General features: G+C 39.2%; 1 protein-coding gene across 2 annotated transcripts in view; it reads left to right on the top strand.

Annotated features, from left to right (window-relative positions):
- The window catches only part of LOC132407475 (early estrogen-induced gene 1 protein-like), a 92621-nt gene that overhangs the window by 48707 nt on the left and 17398 nt on the right, over positions 1-26516 (top strand). For both annotated transcript variants that reach the window (XM_059994062.1, XM_059994063.1), the window contains exons 2-7: positions 3325-3445; positions 4814-4843; positions 9586-9702; positions 11212-11258; positions 22007-22158; positions 23465-23569. In XM_059994062.1, the coding sequence (XP_059850045.1) occupies positions 3325-3445; positions 4814-4843; positions 9586-9702; positions 11212-11258; positions 22007-22158; positions 23465-23569 (572 nt within the window). The remainder of the gene's footprint in view (positions 1-3324; positions 3446-4813; positions 4844-9585; positions 9703-11211; positions 11259-22006; positions 22159-23464; positions 23570-26516) is intronic.

The raw sequence follows: 26516 nt of genomic DNA on the forward strand, positions 1-26516 counted from the left end.
CACATCCTGTCGCTCTCCTCACTCGGTCAGTCGTTCTCTCCAGACTGCAACCGCCCCAGCCCCAGCAGGCGGACTTCTGGCCCTTACCTTGTCCTCTCACCCCACCCATGATCAGCTGCACCTGTCCAAGGCGTCTGGCGGCGGGTGGGAGGCTGGAGTTCAGGCCTGGAGGCTGTCTAATGAGGCAATGAAGCCCTCAAAACTGCTCAAAAAAGCAAGCGGGACAGAAGCAAGTGCTGAGAGCCATGAAAACTAAACTGTGGAATAGACTGGACATAAGGAACCCCCTTGGAGTATTGCTGTCTCTCATCACCCCTTGATGGGACCGTCTTGTTGCAGGGAAACACGACCAGGGCTCTCACTGATTCAGCAATATTGGTGTGTTGCAATGATTATATATGTTCAGAAGAGGAAAATATGCGCTCTGTGTTTAATATTAAATTCGTTAGGCAAACCCTTTTAGAAACGAAGTTGAGTGTATTAGCCACTTATAAGTGATTTATAGTTGACTTAACACCTATATTCTGGTCGTGATTAACATTCCCCCCCCCCCCCCCACCCCGTCGGTCGGTCCGCAAGAATATTGTCAACATTAAACCGGTCCGCAGTGCAAAAAAGATTGGTGAACCCTGCTGTAGAGGGTATTGTGGAACAAAGAAGCCTCTATGTACAAATCCAAAATTCTGAAGATGTTGCACAGACTAGGCATTAAGATGTTGAAAATATAAGGGGCGCTTGAAGATCCGGGCTGAGAAATCCCAGATGGAGTTTCATCCAGGAAAGTGTGAGATGTTGAACTTTTGCTGTGAAATGTAAAAGGAAAATGTACAGTTAATAGGAATTTTTAACTGCATTGATAAACAGGTGGACCTTGGGGTCCAAGACTTAGCTCACTGGAAGTGTTCAGCTAAGTAAATAGTGTGGTAAAGAAAGCACATGACGTGCTCACCTTCATTGGTTGAGTTATTGAGTTTAAGAATAAGAAAGTCATGTGCAACTATGCAAAACATTTGTTGAGCTGCATTTGGAGTATCGTGTGCAATTCTTATGGTTTCTCCCCCCCCCCCCCCATAGGAATGGTGTAGAAAGGGTACAAAAGGTATTTACCAGGATGCTGAAGATGAAGGGACTTGACTTGAAATGTTGACTGTACATTTCCCACGTGGATTCTGCCTGACCCACTGAGTTCCTCCAATGCCTTTGTGTGTTGCTGCAAATTATCAACAACTGCAGTCTCTTGTGTCTCTGTGTATACCGGGATACTGGCTGCATTAGAGGGTATGAGTTTATTGGGAAAGTTGGGCAAATTTGGGTTGTTTTGGTGCATCAGAGGCTGAGAGGACACATGATAGAAATTTTAAGAAGATTGAGAGGCATAGATAGTGAGATGGTGATAAACATTCTCCCAGGGTAGAAATGTCAAACACAAAGCATATGTATTTTAGGTGGTGGGGTGGGAGTTCAAAGATGTGCAAGGTCAGTGGTAGATGCCTGGAACAGGCTGTCAGGTGTAGTGGTAGAACCAGGTATGAAGGTGGCATTTAAGAGGCTTTTTGATAAACACATAAACATGCAAAGAATGGAGTGATAATGGATCATGTGCAGGCAGAAGAGATTTAGTTTAGTTTGGCGCAGACATGAGATGTGGGCCTCTCCCTGTGCTATTTATGTTCTACTTGCTTTCATTGGCCAAAGCTTGGAATACAAGAACAGGGAGGCTATGAGCCTTGGTTTATAATGTTCTGGTGTATCATTAAGGGATATAATGGCAAGATGGAAAGTAGTATTACAAAAGATTATTAGTCACGAACTTGAAGGCGGAATGGACCTCGGGTTAAAAGGTCTACTGCTATTTCTTGTGCCTTTACAGGTTGGTTGAGGCATTTAAGTGCACGCGAATTAAATGTTAGCAGCTCTTGCACAAATAGCAAGCCTAAGCTGTTTAATCTTTAATATCTAAGCTTTGTCAAGGGATTTAGTTGTTAAAAGTTGACAGCTAATTTCCTTTCATTCTTTACAGTAGCTCATGTTATTTCTGAATTGAAGTTGGTGCAGGGACACTAAGAGTTAACTCTAAGTTAATTTGCATTGACTTTTATGTCTGAGTTGAATTATTTTGTGGAGATTAAAGCACCAGGCCAGTTGTGTCGGTGGCAAAGCCCCTCAAACAGTGGCAGGGTATATCACCCCAGGGAGCCATATGAGTGGCAAAGATGCACAAATACCATGCATAAACCAGCCACACCGAATATATCGACCAACAAAATGGAGAATTAAAGACTTTGCTGTCTTTTTTTTCTTTTGTATATATATTTTATAATGAGTTAACTTTAAGAAATTAGTGCCAGTCTGTCTTTTCAGTGCTTGCAATTCACCACATAATTTATCCTATTGAGGTTCAAGATTGAATTTAGTCTTGCCCTTCAGCCTGTTTCCATGTGTGACCCAAGCATATCAGTGTTACTAAACCTGATGTATCTAGTCTCAAACTAAACAAATGCCATAGTAAAGTTAAGTGAATACATGTCCTGTCAAATGTATATGGTAAGAAAGTTGCATTAAAGTCACTGCAGCACAGTACTTTAAATCTGTTTTTGTTCTGGTCGTGGAAAACTGATGCTCTGAAATAGGATTTTAATTTTGAAAGTGATCACCAAAAGCACAAAGTATAACTCACAAACCCACTGTCTCTTTACATCCTTTGACTATCAGTCTACAACGCTCATCTTTTTTGACCAGGTAAAACATAAACTTGGGTCATCTACTGAATGTTTTAGTGTCCTCTCACTGCTGTGTTGATGGCTTTTGAGAATCTGCTTCATCCAAATCTCAATTGTAGTTTAGTTGAAGGATCTCTAAAATTGCAATCTCTAGCACTGCACCTTTACAATTATGACCATGGCTGCCTTGGATTGTATGGTGGGGGGGGGGGGGACGGTTGATGGAAAGAACTTGAAATTTTACAGCTCTTTACACTTCCTTGATAAAACCGTTTATTCCATTTGGAAGTTCTCACAGTCTGATTGGCTGACTTCCTGCAAAAGAAAAAGCATAATTTAAAGTTTTTTTTTTAAAACTTTGGCAATTTCCTGTACACATTTACTCCTTGTAAATCTTGGAGGTAACAAACAAAACTTAGAGGTGTACATTACATCCACCGTTGGAAGAGATGTGCAGTGGTGGTTGTGGCAAACTGTCTGTCAGAAGAAACTGAGACAGAGACTGCACCCATAGAAAAATCTCATCTGAAGTTGTGCTTGATCTAATATCATTGGCGAGAATGAGATGAAAGCAGAAATTAGCAAATTTGTTATCTCTTCACAGAGAGGAAGTTCAGGAGAATTGTGTTCGTTGGAAGAAAAAATTTTCCTTCATCTGCAAGATGAGTGCAAATCCTGCAACTGGTGTACTAGATCCTTGTATTTGCAGAGTATCTGTACGTAAGGTAAGTATCTTGAAAATTCATGACTTATGAAATACATTTTTCTTTTTATTTAACTTTTCTGTGAAAAGGCAATATTTCTCCATGTTGAACATGTTCAATGATTGTGAACTTCAGGTGATCAAAATGCAACTCTATAGTAAAGCTTTTTTTGATTGCGGAACCATTTTCTTTTCCCATTTGGTTATTTATCCCTTTCCCATCTCTGGTTGGATGTTTGCATGAGGAACTGTTTTTCATAATTGTCTAATCATTGTTACAGAACACATACCCTTCATTATGGAGTAAATCTCGTAGAACCTTCTGATAACTCTTGCTGTGAAAGTGTCCAGAAAAGTTGGGACTGCAACAATTTGCATTAAATACTTATATAATAATTACTGCTGACGCTTAAATTTTATTTTGTGTGAGTTTCAATTCCTCAAAAAACCCTCAAGTTTTCTATTTTTTAAAATACATTAATGCTGGTATTTTTGTTGTGTACTCTCTCACCTGATCCTATGTCTTCCTTTTGTTATTTCACCTCCCCTGCATTGAACAAATTAAATGCAATTTGTATCCACTTTTTAAACTTGTAATCAGAATCAGTGAACATTCTTCAGTCTGTTTAATTAACTTGCTGATTGGTCTGGACTACTTTATGAGAAGCATAGAACAACATGAGATGTTCAACTTGTTATCTTCTCACCTTTCGGTGTCTGGGCAATTGTGTGCTAGATGAATGTTGAAAAATATTTGCTCATCACAGTGAAGCAACAGCAAAAGTTAGTATTGTAAGTACTGGAAGGATCTAAACTTTTAAAGCTGCAAGTTTGGATTCCAGTCTGAAGTTTCATTTAATTTTGTAAGCACACAGTTTAATACTCATTGCTAACTGTAAAACATTTTTATTAACAAATCATGTTCACATAGTGTATTGTCTGTAGTGATATATTTTTTAATATTCCACTCAAAGAAAAATTGAACATTGAAGCATTCTTAATACGTAAGTTGAGTGGGGTATCCTATTGAACGTTTTAGGCTACACACTTCAGATACAGGTGTTTTGCATGGATTTGAGATTTTCATTATCGTTCCACAATTTGGTTCTTTCCTTTTTAACTTAATTATTAATTTTGCTTCTAATGCACAAGTTGACTTGTAGACCTTAAAAATTACATTTCATTCATGATTTGTCCTTTTCCAATCAAAGCCTTTGTTGGACATCTTGGAATACCAACATTTTCTTACTTCCTGTTAAAATAATCAAGACATTTTCTAAGATTGTTAAAACACTACATTGGTAAACTTTCATATGCCCATTCTATCCTTGAATTAAGCTAAGAATAGAGTAAAAAAAATTAAGTATTAATCTTTTCCATTTTGTTGCAGGAACTGAAAGGTGGAAAGGCGTACTCTAAGGTAATATTATACACCTCCAGCAAATGGTGGCATGTTAGTCATAAACTGATGGTATGATGTAAAGTCCAGGAGTTGATTTGATCGGAATGTTGTCATCGTACAAAATTTAGATTGGTGTGAAATAAAATATCCTTTATTAGGAAAGCACTTTGCCTCAGGCATCATTCTATCAAGCCTGCTCCCACTTGTAACTTTTATTTAAGCTTAATATTTTGTTTCCCAAATCGATTGCAATTCTACTTTAAAGCCAGAGACCTCTGTTTCAGTTAGTATAATTCTCGCTAAGGTCAGATGTTTGAGTTCAATCCTGACCTTGAGCACCCAATTGCAACTAATACAGCCAAGAGTGAATACTGTGTTTGTGAAGCCACATTCCTTTGAATAAGATGTTTAAAAAAGGCCATCATCTACATGTTCCTCTAATGTAGGCGGACATTAATGTAGACATAGAGTAGCTGGTTATTCAGGTTTTCCCAGTATTATGCTGAAATTCCCCACTTTTTTTTAGTGTTAAATATGCTCACTTAGTTCCCTGTTTATTTTGTGGGATCCAACTATGTGCAAAATGTCATCTTGTTTGCATTCCCAGTAATTTTATGACATCAGCTCTGACTCCTAGATGTTTTTGAGAAAATATGGTCAACTTCAATAATAATGCAACACCATTCGTTTCCTCGCCATATTTATGCAGTAGGTCAGGAAAAATAGGCCTACATAGGCCTACACCTCTGTGCTAAGATTTCCAAATGCTCCTTGTACTTCACTCTTTTTCACTGCTTTATGGGAAAGCCTCAAGTCTAATAATGTTCCCCAGTAATGTTAAATCACTTCCTTTTGTCCCTGAAAGAAAAAAAAATTGAGTTGTCCTTCAATATATTCACCAACAGGGAAATAACATTTCTAACATTGTTCCCTGTTACAGTTGCTATGGTGAGTCTGCAAGATAACAGTTGATGCAGTTGTACGTACATTTTATTTTAAGCATAATCTCAGCTGGCTATTGGACATGCACCAAGTTTGTCACAATGTTAAGGGCTTTGTTGCTATAAATAGAGAATGGCCATTTTAAAATGCGCATTACCTAGGAGGTAAGACAAGTAATAAATGTTTTTGGAAAATAATATAAGGGTGTAGTGTTCTTTCATGTTAATTATGCTAACTGGCAGGGCTAGTTAAGTAAGAAGGTGGTTTCTGTAATGCATAATATTTTTAAAGATCAACTTTGTTAAATGCACATCAAAACAAATGAACAGTGAAATGTGGTTTCTGCGTCAAATCAAATCAGCAAGGATTGTGCTGGGCACCAACATAGCATGCACAACTCACTAACCCTAACCGTATGTCTTTGGAATATGGGAGAAAACTGGAGCACCCAGAGAAGACATGTGGTTGTGGGAAGATCACACAAACGCCTTGCAGCAGTGTCAGGAATTGAACTCCGATCGGTGAAAGCTGATGCTGTGAAGTGATGTTTTAACAGCTATGCTACCATACCACCCCATTTCCAATTTGGTATCACATTTCAGGCGATTCAGTGGTTGAATATTCTGCTTCAATTAACCTGAGATTTTAATACTCCTGCTGGAGTTTCTTCCTCTTCCAGAGTGTATCTTTTCACCACTTAAACAAAAGTATGAACATACTCAATTTTTTTTTCAGCTATTCTTCCTGCTCTTGCTCTTGGGGTTAACTGGTTCAGAACGCTAACTGCTTCATGCTATTAAATGCTTCAATGCATTCTCCTTCTCACAGATGTAAATTTTTTAAAACCCTCAACATCTGGTATCATGGTTCTAAAATTGGCAGAATTAGAGTGAATAACTTGTATGTGCATCAAACCAAGAAACTAATGGAGGAATAGATTGCTTGTGATCTGACGTTTTGTGCTGGAGCCACAGAGTTTCACTGACAAGAATTTTAGATGAAATACTGGAATGTGAATTTAAATGTTTAAAAGATCTGAGCAGTAAAATGTTTAATTTAGCATGTAGGTAAAAAATGTAAATCAAAATAAATATATTTTTATAGAGGTAAATGTTCTGCTTTATATTTCCTTATATCTAGGAACAAGAACTCAATTTTGCTTCACCATCGATTGTTAGAATGAATATTTTTTTGAGAAAATAAGGTTTTCTTTTCCTCAATCATTTTCCCTATCCTTGCCCTGCCACCCAGACAATTTTAAAAACCATTTTTTTTCCTCCTCCAATTCATTCCCAGTTATCTTTAGTTCACTTGCTACTTTCTGTTAATCAGGTACATGTTTCCAGGACTTTGCAGTACTTTCAGGATTAAACAATGAGAAACATTGCTGGAAGTCCTTTCACTTTTATTTCCCTCGATCTCTGGAAATCAGCTCACCTGTCATTTCAACTGTAAATGAATTAAGCTCCATGAACATCTGTATTTAATCTCTTCAGTGCAGTTTTGTTTTCAATCTCGTCAAATTTGCCAAAGTTACAAGTTCGGCATGTGCTTGCCATGATGGCAAAAGTCTGTACATTTCCCTTGAACACTGCGAGGTTTCCAAAGTTTCCCAGTCTAAGGAGGGAGTACTGGTGCTATATGCAGAGATGGCAACTCTCCGTTAAGAATCCACTTTTTGAAAATTTTGCACACATCCAAATATTGATGAAAGTATTATAGCAAAACCGAAATCTGTAGTCCTTGTCCTGGCCATTCCAATTGTCTCTGTCCAACCATAGTTACTGGACAAGCATCTGTTAGAAGGAATGTGAGAGCTTCTTTCCTGCATTCAATTAAATTGCTTTCAGAATGCTTTCCAAGAAAATGTTAAAATCTTATGCTCACTTTAAAAAAAACTTTTAAGCTTAAGTTGTTCCTTGCATCATGGATCCAGAAGCTTAATTTGTATTTACTACTTGCTCTATGATAGATTCAAGAAAGATTGAAACAATTCGTCTGAGATCACGACTCCTACAGTATTGCATAGTCTAAATTAAATATTTAATCTATAGTGTTAACAATGACATTCATGAACTCCCTCGATGGCAAACACATATATCCAATAAGCCAATAAAATAAATGGTGCTGCCTTCCAATGCTGATGGTGAATATTAAAAGTTGAGAACTGAATCTCCTGGGTTTATTTAAAGTACATTACGTAAAGTTGCAGGCTTGTCAGAGGAAAACAGTTCAGCTTGTTTCTTGACTTAAGTTGACAACCCTTAATTTTTAAATAGTGACCCCAAATTCTAGATTCTTCTACAGGAGGCAGTCTCCACATCCACTTTGTCAAGATCCCCCCTGTGTTTTAGTCACTAATTCTCATTCTTCTTAAGTTCCAGCTAATTCATGTCTAGCCTGTCCGACCTTTCTGAGAACAAAGTGTCCATTCCAGACAGCAGTTTGGTGAATTATTTCTGAACTGTTTCCAAGGCATTTATTTATATCCATCCCTAAATAAAGACACTAACATTATGTGCAGTAGTCCACATGTGGTCTTTATAGTGCCCAACATAACTGAAGCATATCCTCCCTGCTTTTGTACTGTGTTCCCGTAAACAGTAAATTATAACATTGCCTGTTTGCTGTGATTGATTAGCAGCAGGATAACAACTGATCAATTATAGTGATTTGTTTGAACCACAGAAGTAGTTTATCATTAGGCACTGCAGTATAGATGGATGCAACTATAAATGATGTCTACAGATACATGTTTGAACTCTGTGCTTATCTCTCTATCCTAAAGACACTAACACTTCCTGATTTCATGTGTACTTAACAGCCTTATGGGGATTTTGTTTTAAATCCAATTTACTTATTCTGTTGTGATACCAAGCTAACTTAGACCATAAGACCGCAAAACACAGGAGCAGCATTAGGCTATTTAGTCCATCAGATCTGTCTTCGAGCTTACTTGACTTCATTGTACTGGACAGACACTACTTGTCACTCTAATCATCGCAGTGCCACTCCCTCAAAGTATTTTGGTTTTATTAAGATACTTCTAAATATGTTGTAAAATCTAAATCAGATTTTCTCAAATACGTCATATCTTTTCATCAATATACTTTCATTAGTTTGGTTCAAGTTCATTGGATATGTTTGGTGTGTCATTTTTCCTGGTGTTGTGGTAATGATTCTTGAAACACTACCATATCCACAAAACAGGATTTGCACAATTGATTTGCAGATAATCATAATGTTTTTAAAAATCCCTTTATAATCCTTGATAACTATTTTAAACTGCTGTTATTTTGTTCTCATTTATCGACAAGTGAGTTTTGGATTTGGCCTGACCTTGTAGTATATGAACTGACATCAAAGCTGCATCATTTTAATTGAAAAGTACATCTGTGTTTTCAGTTTATATTTGATTGTTAAAAGTAATTACAGATTAGTTTTCACTTTTGCATGCCCAAATCGGCATGTGCAATGTATTTTGTTGTTTAATCATTACTTCTATATAAGCGTTGATTCGCTGTACAACTTGGGAAGGTCATGCCAGTTTGTAGAGACATGCAGTCAAGTAGTTTTTCCTGCTGATGGAAACTACTTCTGTTGTAGAATGAAAAACTAAAGCTTAGAATTAATAAGTTGAATAATAAACCTATTATGCATGAGACAGCCTCCAGTAGTGGTATTAATAAACATTATTTTTTGTAAAGTGTAAGAAAATATTAAGAATATGGTGTAGTAATGAGAATAAAATTCTTTTGATTTCATTGATTTTGTTGTTCAGTGTTACTATGATCCTTGTTTTTTTCTATCTCTGCCAGCTTGGGTTTGCTGATCTCAATCTAGCGGAGTTTGCAGGGTCAGGCTCCACTGCACGCTGCTGTTTACTAGAGGGTTATGACACAAAGAATACTCGGCAGGACAATTCCATCCTCAAGGTACAATTGGTGATAGAGGACATAGGTGTTTAGAATAGTTTTTAAAATAAGAACATTGTTTTTAAGACCAAAGCCTCAGCTGCTGTAAATGAAAATTCAAAACAGTTCGGTTTTCTATCAGATCAGTGAGTCTTATGCCTTGTCTAATTTTTAACCTCAACGTTTCCTCTTATCCCACTTCCCTGCTCCCACCACCCCAGCCTATCCTCCTTGATTCCCTCAGAAATCTTAGTATTGATTGATTCTGGATTAACTGTATTAAATGACCACTGTACTTTAATGGAGAATGGATGCTTCAAGGTCAGCATCCTTCTCAAATGGGGGGGGGGGGGGGGGAATTAATGACAAACCACTCTTCCCAAGGCTAGAATACAGCTAAAGGGAACAGCAGCTGAGCACTTGTCTGCCTGATGAGATGTTACAATCAGATCACCTCTTGTTCTCCAACTCCAGTAACATAAAAAGAAAAAGGAAGACTAAGTTGACTGAGATGAATGTGAAAATTTGATTTATTTTTAAGCACGGGCATTTCTTTTATGCAGAAAGACATAGAGCTATCTTCTACACTCTATCCTGGAAGGGCAACCTCCTCTTCCCAGGAATAAATTGGGTCAATGCAAGTTGCTCCAACGTTGCTATATTCTTCCTTGGATAAAAAGGAATATACCAACGTCGGAGCAATTTACAAAAGTGACACTCTTATTGCAGCACAAATTCCTTACTTTTGTGCTCCAATCTTAAAATAAAGGTTTGCCTAAGTTTTGTAACTGCATATTAACTTACATGCAGTCTGCTGTGTGGACTCCACAGTGCAGGACCTCTTTGGGGGGGGGGGGGGGAGAGAAATATTGCACTGTGGTCAACAGTAGATAACTAAACTACTGTCATCCTTAGTTAACATGCAGTTCCTAGAGAAATGCTAACTGGCTGTGGTTTATTATTTTTCCGATATCTGTAGCTGTGTACTGGTGTGGGTTGGCACTTGGAAATTCCATTAACATTGAATGCAATTCTGAGTATATAAAATATATAAATATAAAATGTGTATGTGTGTAAATATACACAATATAGAATTTATTTATATTTTTAATTGAAGGTTTTTCTACGTAACTACATATGTTTGATTGTACATATTTGGAAATGGTGGAAAGTCTGGTAGCACAAGTTATCCAGTAAGCCATAAAGGTAGTCTAATGCTTTAGTTTATGCTGACTGTAGTCTGAACATCGCTTGGAAACCCCTCTGCGTTGGTTATCAGTCACAACAGTGCAGTCAGCAAGACATTGGAAATCGTGGTCACAAATTACAAATGCGTATCCCACTTTCAAAATGTTGAGCAGGAAGTAATTGTGTTTTTTATGTGGGGTTTTAATGCCTTCTAATATTTCTGTTTGAGATTTCTTGATCTCTGGATTAAATTACTGCTTCCTAATCAACTAGCAAGTAAAGATTTCTTTTGAAAGAAACATTTTTTTCCTTGTTTCTTACACAAGCTTTTTCTCTTTGCAGGTTACTATAGGTATGCAACTGTTGTCAGGAGATCCATGCTTCAAAACGTAAGTGCTTCAGTATCCACCTTGCCTTGTAAATTTACTACAGATGTGACTTGGTTCACACTACTACATCAAAAAGCTAACCTGCATTTTCATGTTTATAGTTTAAGGACAATTATTCTTCTAAAAATGTAATTCACTACCACAACTTAGCTTCTATTGCAGTACTTTATTTAGCTTGGTATAATGATCTGTAAAGCTGGTATAGAAGTGTACCTGAGAACCTGATCTGGTCTTCTGCTTCTGTAGCCCATCCACTTCAAAGATTCAACGTGATGTGTACTCAAAGAGGTTCTTCTGCACACCATTGTTGTGCATAGTTATTGGAGTTCTTGTCACATTAGTGTCAGCTTGAAACAGTCTGACCATTCTCTTCTGACCTCTCTCATTAACAAGGTGTTTTAATCAAAAGATCTGCCAGTCACTGGAGATATATATTTTGCACCATTCTCTGTACAGTCTAGTGACTGTGTCTGAAAATCCCAGGAGATCAGCAGTTTTTGAGATACTCAAACCACCCAGTCTGGCACTAACAATCATTCCACAGTCACTTAGTTTACATTTCTTGATGTTTGTCTTGAACAATAATTGAACCTCTTGACCATGTCTGCATGCTTTTATGCATTGAGTTGTTGCACATGATTGAGTGATTAGATATTTCAGACGTACCTAATAAAGCGGGCACAGAGTGTATGTTGTCACTGGGTTGCCAGCAGAGTAATGGTCCATTAAGACCTAGGGCAAACTTCAGTCAGTTGTTGATTCATTAAAGACAAAGTTGAAGAGCAATGGAAATCTCTTTGCCCTTTGACATTGTTGTGGTGCAATGTCCAGATCCCACATGTGTAACTTTGATACAGTTGAAATCTGGGAGCAATTTTTCTAATCAGTTTGGCCACACACACAAATAGAAATCATGTTAGTAAAATAGCTATAATTGGATTCCTAGTTGGCAGCATCAAAAATTTGTGATGTTGGACAAGTCTGAAGAGTTGTTAGCAAGTGTTAGTAAAAATGTATACAAGTGAACTGGAACATCTGTGATCTGCCAGTCTCTGATTTGGATTATCTCAAATAGACTACTTTATTTTCCAAAAGGTTACTGTTTGTCACCATTAGATTAACAATAGAAGCAATGTTCTTTTGGGGATTACATTATGTGGATAGAAAGATTCAAACAGTGCATTTTTCCAAATAGACATGCTTTGCAATCTAAGCAACACACAAAATATTGGAGGAACTCAGCAGGCCAGGCAGCATCAATGGAAATGAGTAAACAGTTGACGTTTTGGGCTGAGACCCTTGTACTTTATAACTGCTGGATACTGTTAAATGTTTTTTAAAATCCATCAGGGAGCTGGGATTCAAGTTTTTGGATCATTGAAACTTCTGGGAAAGGGATGACTTGTACCAGAAAGACTGGTTGCACCTGCACTAGAGAGGGACCAATATCAGGCTTAGAAATTTTTCTAGTGTTACTCAGTTGGGTTTAACTAGTGGCAGGGAAGTGGACTCTGACCAGCAGAGTGGCTGATGAGAAATCAAGGGATGACGCAACTCAGTGAGACAGTTTAATCATCAGAATAAACAGGAGCACAGCAAAGGGAGAAAGACCTTCAGTTTAAACTGCACTTAATGAAAGAGGCTCAACAAGTAAGGAAAGTCAGCTCAAGGTGTGGATTGGCTCCGGACGAGGATATCATAGATATAACAACCATGGCTGAGGGAAGGGCAGGAATGGCAACTCAATGTTCCAGGATACAGATGCGACAGACATTTGAGGTATAGGTAAGAGAGGAGAGGGAGTTGCCTTGATGAAAGGACACAGCAATGGCCCTTGGAGAGGATACCCTTGGTGGATCAACCATTGAGGTGACATCATTCAATCTCAGTTTGTAGTCATTCAAATATACATATCACACCAAACCAAACAACGCTCCTCCGGACCAAGGCACACAACACAGTACATATAACTCATACACATAACGCAAAGAAATACTACAAATCATATGGTGCATATACCATACAAGTTTTAAAAAGTAAACAATATATTGCTACTGATGCTTCATACATGAAACCTGGGTGGTAGCAGTTTTAAATTCAGTAGTGTGGGGGAAGAAGCTATTTTTCCTTCCTAACAGTTCTTGTCCTAGTTCTCTGTTACCTCCTGCTTAATGGTAGGGGGTTAAAGAGGTTGGGCAGATGGGAAGTATTGTTGACAATGCTAAGGGTCCTGCATACACAGCTATCCTGATAAAGGTAGTCAGTTGTGGTCTGAATGCCCTACCACATGTGCCTCAGATCTCTGATGTCACAAAAATAGCTGTATATTTTCTGTATATGATCCCATTTTTGTCTTCCTGATGGTGCAGGAAAGCTTGTCTGAGAACTGTCTTATTCCCTGATCTGAAGTCAAGTCAAATTTATTTATAAAGCACATTTAAAAACAACCCATGTTGACCAATGTGCTGTACAAACCATAACAGGTAGCTAAAATCACAAATACAAGAAACACATATAAACAACAAGACACTCAGCTTATAGGCACAAAATAAACAACACATGAGCCTAGGCACAAGCCAAAAATCACCCACGTCAAGAAGAATCAAATGCTAGTGAATAAGGATAAGTTTTGAGCCTGGACTTAAAAGAGTCAATGGAGGGGGAAGATCTGATAGGGAGGGGAATGCTGTTCCACAGTCTAGGGGCTGCAACAGCAAAGGCACGGTCACCCCGAGCTTAAATTTCAATCACGGGACAGCCAGGAGCCCCAAGTCAGCCGATCTGAGGGACCTGGAAATAGAATAAAGGGTTAAAAGGTCTGTGATATAGCAGGGCACCAGCCCATTTAGGGCTTTTTAACAAACAGGAGAACCTTAAAATCAATTCTAAACTGTACTGGTAGCCAGTGGAGGGAGGCCAGGATACAAGTAATATGGTCCCTCTTCCGGGCACCTGCAGGAGCCTGGCTGCGGCATTCTGGACCAGCTACAGATGGGAGAGATACGACTGACTAATCCCAGTATACAGGGAGTTGGAATAGTCCAAGCGGGAGGATATAAGGGCGTGGATGACTTTCTCAAGATCTTTGAAAGAGAGAAATGGCTTGATTTTTGGCAATAGTACAAAGTTGGAAAAAACGGGTCTTTACTACTGCAATAACTTGTCAAAACTTAAAGGCGGAATCAAATATCACACCAAGGTTTTTGACAAGGGTTACCAAGACTGTTGGTAATCACTTTGATGCTGAAGACAGCATCCCAGTCTCTCAGCCATGCCCATACTTCTGCTGTCAGCCATGGCTTCAGAGTTGCCCTATTATAAATGAGTTTAATAGGTGACACATCTTCAAATAACTTCTCTATGTCACCAGACACAGATCTTGTATATTCATCAATGTTAAGGTCATTGGTAGCTCCTCCCTGAACATTTTCGATTCCATGGTTTCTAAACGGTCCTGTAACGTTGAGGTGGGTGGTTCCTTCTGGTTAGATCTTTATTTCTCTTTGAACTGATTTGTCGTGTTTAATTAGTCAGTATGCAGGAATTAGCATAACAGATTAGTAAACACAAAGTACACTGCAGACGCTGTGGTCAAATCAAGACGTACAAAAAGGCTGGATGAACCCAGCAGGTCGGGCAGCATCCGTTGAAAGGAGCAGTCAATGTTTCGGGCCGAGACCCTTCGTCAGGAACATTGACTGCTTCTTTCAACGGATGCTGCCCGACCTGCTGAGTTCATGCAGCCTTTTGTATAGCATAACAGATTAGTGGTCAGAGAATCCAAGGTTGGACAGTGAGAAGCTTTGTATACACCAGAGATGTTGGTATAAACCAGTCTAATGGTTCTCACCTCTGGTGGCCAAGTCCAACAGGATTATTTTTAAATCAGTATGGTTGAAATCTCCAGCAACAATAAACCATTGAGGTTTGTGATTTGCAAGTCAGATCCGTAGAGCTCATGCAACAGTGCTCCAGCATTAGCACAGGGTGGGAATGTATACAGCCACAGTCACAATATCAGTGAACTTCCTCAGTAAATACTTGACTATTACAAACTCTACCATAAATAAACAGTGGGTCATTACGACCAAAGCAGCTACACACCAGTTCTTATTAACACCACCACCACCACCATGGGAATTCTGTCAGCCTGAATAGAAATGAAACCCTCCAGTTGGATTCCTGCTTCAGGGGTGGTATCCTGGAGCTATATTTCCATCAGAATGAGTGCACAGCTGTCCATCTCACGCTGAGTCAGTCTTGGATGCGGTTAATCTAGTATATTTTCCAGCAGTGTCTTGTGATCATAAGAAAGATTACTCCCATTCGTTGAAGCTGAAGTGGCTGCTCTGACTGGACTAGCTGCCACCTTGAAAGTTTGTAACTTAAAGAAGGGGACGGTTACTCTGATTGTATTATAGGCCCCCAATAGTCAGTTGGAATTGTTGGAGCAGATATGTAATGAGAGCAGCCAGTTGTAAATATAATTGGGTGGTATCAGTAGGAGATTTTAATTTCACTAATATTAACAAGACCAGCTATGTTTTAAAAACATGGTCAGAGTGGAATTTGTGAAATATTTCCTCATTCAATGTAGAGGGAACTACTAGAGAGGGTGTAACAAATCAATTGGGTTTCAGTGACCATAATTGTATTAGTTTTAAAATAGTTAAGGAGAAAGATACAGCTGGTTTGTAGTTTAGAGTCCTGAAATGGATCAGAGCAAATTTTGGAGCCATTAAGTAGAGGTTGATTAGGTGAGATTGTTTTCAGGGAAAGGAGTGTCTAGTGAATTTCCTATTGTTATATTTGCTTTCCAAAAATAATAGTGAGTGTAGGGGCACTATAGGAATGTCAATCTCTATGCCAAATGTAGATAATATGATATTAAAAGAAACTTCTCAAAAGTATTATTTATCTAAGAGCTACCAAATATTCTTCTCTTAAATATTAATGAAACGCTTGAGCATTTATCATGCATATAAGCAGACTGTCTGGTAAAAGTTGGCTTGTATGTATTGTGAGCTATAAATTTCACTACATGAATGATATATTGAATCATTATTTCTTGCTATATTAACTTGTCTAAGGTAGTTGCATGTAATCCATTTTTTTTTAAAAAACTGAGTCCATTCTGGTGAAACAACGTAAAGGTAGATTCTATATACAGATTGCGCAGTGACAAAGCAATCAAATGACACAAGGGCAATATTTCATGGTATGATTTTGCCAAAAGATTGCATAGAAAAATCAATTGGTTTGTTAATGCAGTTACTGTGATGGTTTCACCCCTGACATTACTCTCTTGATAAATGTGCACTTTATATTGAACAATAACTAGATAGCATCCAAACAATAAGTTGCCTGACATTTTTTTCCAGCCATACAATTTTCAGACATCAATTTTCAGATAATGAATTAAGCACTAAACACACTTCAGCATGTGCCTAGTTGATGTAGTGACAACAGGTAAAAGCAAATAAAGGTGAGATGGATAAAAGATGTATATTACATATATGAACTGTTTGAACACAGCAACTGATTAACATTATAGTCATTATCAATCTTTTCATTTATTGGCAAAGTCTTAATAAGCAGAGAAAACGGTAAAATAAAATACATTACTCTTTAACTAGTGTTGCTTTAAATATATTCTAAATTGCCATTTAATGTCAATTAAATTTTGCCATTGAAGATGTGTGAATTATTTATGACACACAAACATTTACATCCTCATTCATTTTGGGAATAAATTTACAAGTAACCTGAATCCCACAAGGAATAGATTCCTTAATGTATCTTGTTAGTTTCAGTAATTGTGATGATAATGATGTCTGTTTGTCTGTCTTTCTCTGTATGTCCTTTCCCCACAACATTCATCCTGTTCTTCATGAACCATTTTGAGGAGAATGGGGGATGGGGGGGAAGAAACAACTTTTGTTGCAACACCATCTTTCGCTTGCTACCACTTCAACTTTCCATTTCTCCTCTTGGGCAAACCTTTTGTATCTTCAGCAGTTTTCTGCTAATTTGTGCACATTCCAGAAAGAATTAATGTGTAGAATTTAATTGGATTGTGATTGAGAATCTTACCTACATCTTGCAGTGCGCCAAAAGCTATTAAACTTTGTCACCAAATACACACGTTGAAGGTCATTTCTCCAGCCAGTCTTCCTTTTCATTTTGGTGTACTCCTCTCATCACAACATTTTGGAAATTGGATTCAGATTCAGTTTGTCATTTATAAACCACAAATACAATGCAGCTAAAAAATGAAACAACGTTCTCCAGAATGATATCACGAAAAAGCACAAAACAGACCACACAAGAAAAACCACATAATGTTTGGTAATCCCCAATCCGGAGACGGGAGAAGCTGCTGCGTATCGATATCGTGCTACTGTCTTAGCGCGTTCCCCGGAAAGGAACTACAAACTCATCAGACAAACCTAATGCTACATGACCTACACGAAACAACATAGTTATAGTTAACATATAGTTTCAACAATGCAGACAAAACCATAATTCATAAGACTACCTGACAAAGACCACATAATTATAACACATAGTTTCAACAGTGCAAAGCAATACCATAATCTGATAAAGAGCAGTCCATGGCACGGTTTAAAAGGAAGTCTCAGTCCCGACAGCCCATCAACTCACACAGACGGTAGAAGGAAGAAAAACTCTCCCTGCCATGAACCTCCAGCACTGCTTCTTGCTGATACAGCACTTTGGGAGCCCTGACCACAGCCAACTCCGTCTGAAAACTTCGAGCCTCCAACCAGCTCTCCGACACTGAGCACCATCTCTGCTGAGCGCTTCGAGCCCGAAACCAGCCGCCAAGCAACAAGCAAAGACGAGGATTCGGGGCCTTCCTCCCGGAGATTTTTCCGATCGCACAGTAGCAGCGGCAGCGAAACAGGAATTTCAAAAGTTTTAAGTGCCTTGGATCCAAGAGTTAAATTTGGATTGAGGATTCACATGAAAATGAGTGGTGGTTCCTCATTAATAAAAATTCATAAAATTTTGGTCTTTCAGTATCAACAGTCACAACTAAAACAATTATCCTTTATTTAAGTAACAACCATGGCAAGAGGCATGTACTGCGTAGGACTGCATATAATGCAAACATTCGCCAAGTGTGCAAATCTGAAGTATTATTGTGAAAATTACTCTGACTTTTAATTTTCATTTTAGTACATTTGTGTTTGGCTACGAAATCAAAATGTGCAAAATATTAATTACTTTTACATTCATGCAAAGACCATTTTCGTAAAGGCACAGCTGTTGGAGAGCTCCAACCTATCCTGAAGGAAGTTTCACAATGGATTCCAATGCTTGTTTTTAAAAAAAAACACTTCTGAAAAGTGAAAAATATAAATGACAATAGAAGAAAGTGATTTTCACATCATGTTGATGTGATCACTTCCTTCCAACTGTTTTGTGTGTGATTGCTTGAGGTTGATGATGAAATGTACAACTTGGTGTTAATGTGACAAACGGTACAAAAGCCTTGGCTCTGACGGAATTGTGTGTGTAGCATTTGGATGAGATCAAAGCTATGTTTGTGTTGTGACAATATGGCACAAAACATAGGTTCTTGAACAAGTAATAGGGAGGCTACCACCCCTCAGTGAATACTATCCCCCAATTAATAATCGGCAGAGCCAAGAAAACTGGGTGAAAGAAAAGGTGTGGGTTCCATTTTTTTGTAACAGGTGTTTTTACATTGATACCCTAGGACTCTGGCTCTATAGAGTTGCACCAGTTTGTACTTCTTGCTGCATTTCTCTCACTCACTCAAGGCTTTTCTGTCAATGGTAATGTCATCCTTGCAGATCTATTTAATCCGATGCATGTTGTGGAGGCTGTTCTTGACAAATGCGCACAGCTGATTAAAATCAAAGATTATGCTCAATTCCTTGAAGCGAAGCAAATCAGTTGTTACCACGGTAGTCCCCAGACCTCCATTTGACTAAGCTGACTTTTCTAGCAGCCCTTTGCCTGTTTTTAATCTGCACATCACTTTACAAAACGTTGCTTGCCATCGCATTGAAACAATTCAACATGGTATTCAGATCTTGTATTGGGGTTGGTTAGCAATAATTGTTTCCTAGGCAATCATTGGGCAGAATATACCTATCTCCATTTTGCTTCACTGTTTTAGGTAGGGTTTGAGGCAGGCCGGGGTGTTGAATGCTGCCCTCTAGTGCTTGGGTAGTAGGCAAAAACAGCTATTGAATAAATTGTAGATCACTGCAAATGAAGAAATTTGTTTGGATCATTGATCTTGGGGGCAAGGGAAACTAAAAGCTGCCTCCCACAGGCTCATGTTATTTAATTTAGGTACTATGTTTAGATACTTTTTCCATGTAATCTCATTCTATTGACTGAAGGAGCATTAAATAGGAATGCACCTTCTGCCCACATCTGCCCTTCTAATACCCAATTAATCCAGATTTATTGGGCTCAGATCTGTGAGGCCGAACCACAATCCAAAATGTGGCTCCCATATGTATTGCCGGTTTGTGGTTAAATTTCAGCAGCTTGCCACAGAAATACTGCTGTGCTTAGGGAGGGTTCAGATCATGGTGTTTAGTGGGGGGGGGGGGGGTGCGGGAGAGAAGAACCTGAAATCACAAGGTACCTTTTCGATCTAAAAAATAGAAAATGCTGGAATTACTCAGCAGGTCAGAAAACATCTGTGGAAAGAGAAACTGTTAATATTTCAGGGGTAAGACCTCTCAGAACTAGAAAGAGAAAACAAGTTGGTTTTCAGTTACATTGCTGATAGAATATAGAACATTACAGCACAGTGCAGGTTAATGTTATACCAGTCTTGGTCTGGGGACAGAGGGGAGTTGAAGGTCAGGTTCGAGTTTAGAGTCGGGGATATGGGGAGTTAGCGATCAGGCTGGAATTTAGAACTCTATTTTGCACTCGAGCTCCAGGTCCAACGATATGGGCAAGTGCTGAAGGACATCTGGAGTTCGGGCTTCTGCTCCACACTGATAGGCCAGTGACCTGGACGAGTGACAAAGGATATTTGGAGTCCAGGCTCCTGCTTCGTGCTCGGAGTCCAGTGACGTGACTGGATGGTGGACTCCTGTGGATGTCACAGTTAGTGGGTCCCAGGATTGGATGTCCGTGCAGTCATGAGGCTCGAGGGCTGGTCACTTGGCGTGCCCAGGGTCTCATCATTGACTAGTACAGGGATTGTTAACAAAGATTGAATCCCGAAGGTCACTTGCTGCCTGAAGACTGGAGGCCTGTCCTGTAGTTGGACTGTTTGTGTGTGGGATGGTGGGAGGGAAAAAAGTGTCTTGTTTTTACTGTTTTGTTGCTGCTCTGTTTATGTACCGTGTTCTGCCAACTGTTGTAAGCATGCTACTTTGGTGCCAGGATGTGTGGTGATATTTGTGAGGTGTCCTACCACATCGTTTGGTGTGTTGGTTGTTAAAGCAAACAACGAATTTCATGCCGTTTTCAACTGCATACGATGTACAAATCTGAAAATACGTGACACCCTTATCCACTCATCCCTCCCTACTGATCTCCCTACTGTCACTTATCCTTGCAAGTATGACATTTGGTACACCATTCAGGGCCCCAAACGGTCCTTCCAGGTGAAGAAACACCTCACCTTTTGGAGTCTGTCAGTGTCAACTACTGTATGTGGTAGGGCCTTTGCTAGTTCAGTGAAACCTGAAGTAGATTGGGAGACTGCTTCGTTGAGCACTTTCTCTCAATCTGCCACAAGGTGAGATTTTTCCAATCTCCCCCCCTCCCTCCCTAATTGTAATTGGGTTTCCCCTCTCATTCCAATATGTCAGTCAATGGCCTGCTCTGTTGCCAGGATGAGATCAAGCTCTGGTAGGAGGGGCAACACCATGTTCCATCTGGGTAGCCTTCAACCTGATGGCGTAAACATTGATTTATTGAGCTTCTGGTAATGTTCTGCCTTCTTCCTTTCCATTCTGGCCCTCTTCTCTTGCCTCCTTCTCACCTGCCCAACATCTCTCTCTGGTCCCCCACCCACTCTTTTCCCATCGGATTTCTTCCTCTTCAACCCTTTACCAGCTACACCTATTACCTCCCAATTGTTCTTTTCACCCACACCCCTCCATCCCTCCACTCCCTCAGCCAGCAACTCACCTACCTTCCCCTTCACTTGGTTTCACCTATTACCTGCCAGTTTGTACCCCTACTCTTCTTCCTTTTCTTCTCCCTCCCTGACCCCCCCCCCCCCCCCATCACTTTATTCTGGCTCCTTTCCAGTCCTGATGGGGAGGTGAAGTGAAGGGTAGAACTAAGGCAATATCTCTAGGGAGACACCAAACAAATTGATGCAGGAAGTATCAGATTACTCTTTCTATTGCTAATTGCAAAAGCCTATGGAAAGTACAGGCTGTACAATCTGAAAACCTGAGCTAAAATAATGGTCAGTAATGCTTAGTTCTGATACAGCCTGAAAGAAAAGTGAGTTGACTAAAAGTTGATAAATTAGTATTGATTCAGAAGGGTGCAGTGTTCCCCTGATGGAGATTTTCGAACTGAAAGATTCCCCTGTGATTGCCTTGGAAATGATTACACTGAATCTGGAATAGCTGAATGGTTAAGGATGGTTAAATCAAGTGTTAACAAAGCTACTTTACAGTGGGTTTTAAAATGAATTGATACATGTTATTTTAAAGAAAATGTGAAGCTTAAACAGTGCACAAAATGTCCTCTATTGTTTTCTGCAGGCCTGTATGTACTGCCAAGTCCATCTCAATTCCGGGCCAAGATAGCTCCTTGCAGCTGGACTGTAAAGGAGATGGGACCACAGGCAATATTGTTGCCTCAGGGGGCTTGAATTCAGTGAGACAGCCAAAACCTCGGCCTCCACTCAGCTCAGGTAAAAGATACTTCAACCAAATAAAAGGCAAATTTCAAAGTATGAGGAACCCAAGCCGTACAGATTTCTTGTCACTAAAGAATCTAAGACAGCCATAAGAAAGCAATTATGTAATTGAAGAGAGCGCCAATGACTGTGTGCAGTAGACACATTTGTATAACTGCAAGGATTTGAACTATCATTGGTATTTGCGCTATGGAGCCCTGATTTAGTCTGCCATTTCAGATTGTTGGAACACTTAATTTCTCAGAACTTTTGTCATAGAGCATTGGGCATAAATCTGAAGTAGAGTGAGAAATTCTGTGCAAGTAAATTTTAATTTCCTTTGATTTCGACAGTTTTTGTAGTCTGAGAGTTGTTCCCATTTTACTGCTGTTGACTGAGCTATTTTCTTTCATTACATTGTTTCTATAAACTGAAGCTGATGTAAGAGTCACGCTCTAACTAGTGTGCTAATATCCTTGAGACTTCATTGTTCTTGAGTGTCTTTCAATAGACAGTTATAATAATGCAAAATTCACTGCCTGAATGGATTGGTAGGATTTGATTACAAGAATTAATAACAATTGGTGGATTTATATTTCAAATCTTTGCCAACAAATTATTCCTAGCTCTTTAAGTATTGCTATGAGATTTCAATTTCATGGTAAAAATAAACTAGGGCAAATGCTGGAAATCTAAGCAGCACACACAGTGCTGGAGGAACTCAGCCAGCCAGGCAGCATCTACGGGAAAGAGTACAGTGGGTTTTGTGCCGAGACCCTTGTGATTTGTTAATTAGATTGGATGGAAATTAAAACACCAGTAAACAGATTTTCACACTGTTCTTCACACACATGTTTTTAGATGCTCAGCATTCATCCAGTTTTTAAGGCAGATGCTGAAAATCTGAAATGAAAGAAAAGTTGCTGGAAATGCTCAGCAGCCTGGACAGCACAGTATTGAAACTCCAGGATGTCTTGACAGAAGGGCTCAGATCTTTGAGATAACTTCAAGCATTTGTGTGCTTCAAATTAGAAATTTATTGTTCGCACTGAATTTTTAAGTAGGGGCTGGGATTCTTAACCCCAGTTAAGCAGCCCTTTTGCCATTCCTCTCAGTAACTAACACTGAAGGTTCCAGCTCAATATATCCTCAACAGTCAGCCAAACAGAGTAATACTGTTTGTAATAGCTTATTTAAATTCCTCACTTTGTTCCATATGTTAGTTACCCTTTACCTTTTTTTCTGAATGTTACTTAAATTCAACATTAAGAGTATAGAGGTTTTTGGTAAAAAAATCAGTCACTTTTACCATTTCTGCTAGCCTTGACTGAAGATGCTGATCAGACTCCGCCCAGCCCAGATGAAGTGTTTCAAATTGGTCATTCCAGGAATTCAAGTTATGCCAGTCAACATTCTAAAGTATCAGGTAAATGAATTCCTTTTTCTTTTGTATCCTGTACATTTGAGCTTGAAGAAATTATTCAAACAACTAGAATTGTAAGGTTGCAAATTTACTCAAAGTTAAAGAAAAAAGTTGTACTGCTCTCCTGAGCAATGTAATCAACACTGAAAGATGGTTCATAAATATAAAGTCATGGTTTAGACTGGAGAGAAAATAACACAAGGGTGAGGTGTTTTTCCAAAGGCTGAACTCAACACGTGTGATTAGGAACTGAATAAAAACAATGATCTTTGAGATACAGATAAGTTCCTCATCTTTGCCTGTTTAAGTAAATTATTCTTGCATTGAATAAGAGATTAAATTCCTATCAATATAGCATAAGGAATGGGGCAAAGGGGAAACTGAATTTCTCTAAGTTCTGCAGTACAAAGGGATTTGTTATTCTTGCTGTGTTTTACACAATTTCATGTTCTAAAAGTAAATGTTATCCTTTAATTACAATTAGGACACTAATGTCCTTGCTGGTGGAGCTAACTGATTCAGGGAACCCATATTAATAAGAATACATTTTACACATTGTCTTAGTTATAAAGTTATGGCAGTTAGTTAAATGTAAGGAATTACTAGATAAAAATACCTGTAGTAAAGCAAATGGTGGCGGGGAGGAAAAACTGCTGCAGTGGATTATAGATTTTGCAGTATTGACCTTAATTCTTAAAATAAGACTAGTTTGAGATGAGGTTACTGATTATGTTTTGTCTTTTAGTTTCTTTTCATGTTGTTAATTTTCTAAATCCTATATGGGATCCTGACTAGTTACCTTTAGTGTTGTTGCATCAGAATATTTAAAGAAAAGAGACAATTTCCATTCCCTAGAGCAATTTCTCAGTGTCAATTTGAGATTACCAGCTAATACCAGATTAGAACTTTAAGATATACTCGTGCTTGGAAATTGAGTTCAACCTGCCCACCTCTATATCTTGTTAGAGGATTAAAGTCAGCAAGGAAATTAGATTTTCTGCTCTGGGCTTGATTCAGTCTTTGGCTCAGTAGTGAAAGGACATTCCATTAGTATGTTGTGCTATCCAATTCACATTGGGTTGCTTCCCATTTGCCAAAGAATGTTTGCTATCAAATTGAATGTTTTTTATCCTCTTGAGCTACACATTACTTTTACTACTTGCCTGCCACCATGCCGAACTCCTCTTCTGGTTACCTATGTCTCTGAGTCCGCATCTTGGCAACGATTTTCCACCCCACACTGATGACCCCTTCTCCCGTATCTGACTTTCCAACCCTTCCTGGACATCCTGCTTTGCTTGTCGGCCTGCTCGCGATCTTTTCATCACTAATTGCTGATGAGTCATTAACTGGTTCAACTTCAGCACTCCTTACTCCTCCTCGAAGCTTACCCCCTGTGAGCACACTGCCCTCCACTCATTCCACCCCAATCCCAACCTGCAGGCAAAGGGGGTGCTGTTGCAATGTGGCAGACTGACTCCATCTTGTTGAGGCCAGGTGGCAACTCTCAGGCACCATCTCTTACCTACCTCCTTGGAAAGGACCCCACTCTGGACCATCAGAAAATGGTCGCTGACACCATCATTAACCTTCATTGTAGAGAATTCCCACCCACTACCACCATATTCATAGTTCCCTTAATCCACACTGCTGAAGATCTAGAAACATTGACTGTCTGGGTAGACCCATTGTCTCTGCCTGCTCCTGCCCCGCTGAACTTGTGTCTCCATATCTCTACTGTATTCCAACTCACTTAGTTCAGTCCTTTTACATCGACATCCATGACATTTCACGCGCTGTCGGTCTCCTCACCAACTTTAGATTCCCGGGCCCTGATCACCTCATTTTCACCATGGATGTTCAGTCCATGTGCACCATCCCTCATCAAGAAGACCTTAAAAACTCTCTGCTTTTCTCTCTCTGCACAAGACCCAACTGCCCCCCCCTCACAGTTTATTTCAGCTCCACCCACTTGACAGATTTAAGGGGTAGTTGTAGGCAGCTGGGTGTGCCCCAATTATGCTTGCCTTCTCATTGGTTATGCAGATCAGTCCATGTTCGAAGTCTTCTGGTAATGCTCCCCAACTTCTCCTACACTACGTTGAAGTTGGTTCTGCTTCAATTTCATTAACTTTGCCTCCAACTTCCACACTGCCTTTAAATTCACTTTCACATTTCTGACACCTCTCTGCCCTTTCTAAATCTATTTCTGTCTCTGGAGACAAGCTGTCTCTGGAGACAACATCTTTTGCAAACCTTTTCCGTTCACATGGCTATCTGACTATCCCTTTCCCAACCTGTCTGTTCTTTTATATATATAAAAAAAGCCATTCCCTTTCCTCAGTTCCTTCATCTCTGCTGCATCTGTTCCCAGGATGAGGCTTTCCTTTCCAGGACATCAGAGATGTCTTCCTTCAAAAAAAAAGTGTTTCCCTCCCTCCACCATTGATGCTACCCTCACCCACATATCTTCCATTTCCAGGACATCTGTGCTCACCCATCTTCCTGTCTGCTTAACAGGGATAGAATTCCTCCCTGATGGCAAAATCTGACATCTTGCTCTGAATTCCTTACACAAGGAATATGTTTCTTTTTAATCTAGCTTTTCCTTAGAACTTGTAGTGATTTATGTAAAGGTTGAAGCATCTGTAATCTCTTTCAGCTATTATAACTCAATCTGTTGTCCTTACCACCACAGAAAATGGTCTTCAGTCAATTCTATTCTCACTCTGCATGATATCAAAAATCGTACTGAGACACTCAGATATAGCAAAGGTTATTGAAGTTGGCAACATTCTTCAATCAATAGTTTAGAATTCCAAAAATTCACCACTGAGTGTGGTAACATCATCTTGGTCTGCAGTAGCTGACTTTAAATGCTGGTCCCTGGGGCAAGAGACCTGCATGCACCTATCAAACTCCATTAAAAACTTGTTGGTCTCAATATAAT

The sequence above is a fragment of the Hypanus sabinus genome, chromosome 18 (assembly GCF_030144855.1).
Source record: "Hypanus sabinus isolate sHypSab1 chromosome 18, sHypSab1.hap1, whole genome shotgun sequence".
Classification (NCBI taxonomy): Eukaryota; Metazoa; Chordata; class Chondrichthyes; order Myliobatiformes; family Dasyatidae; genus Hypanus; species Hypanus sabinus.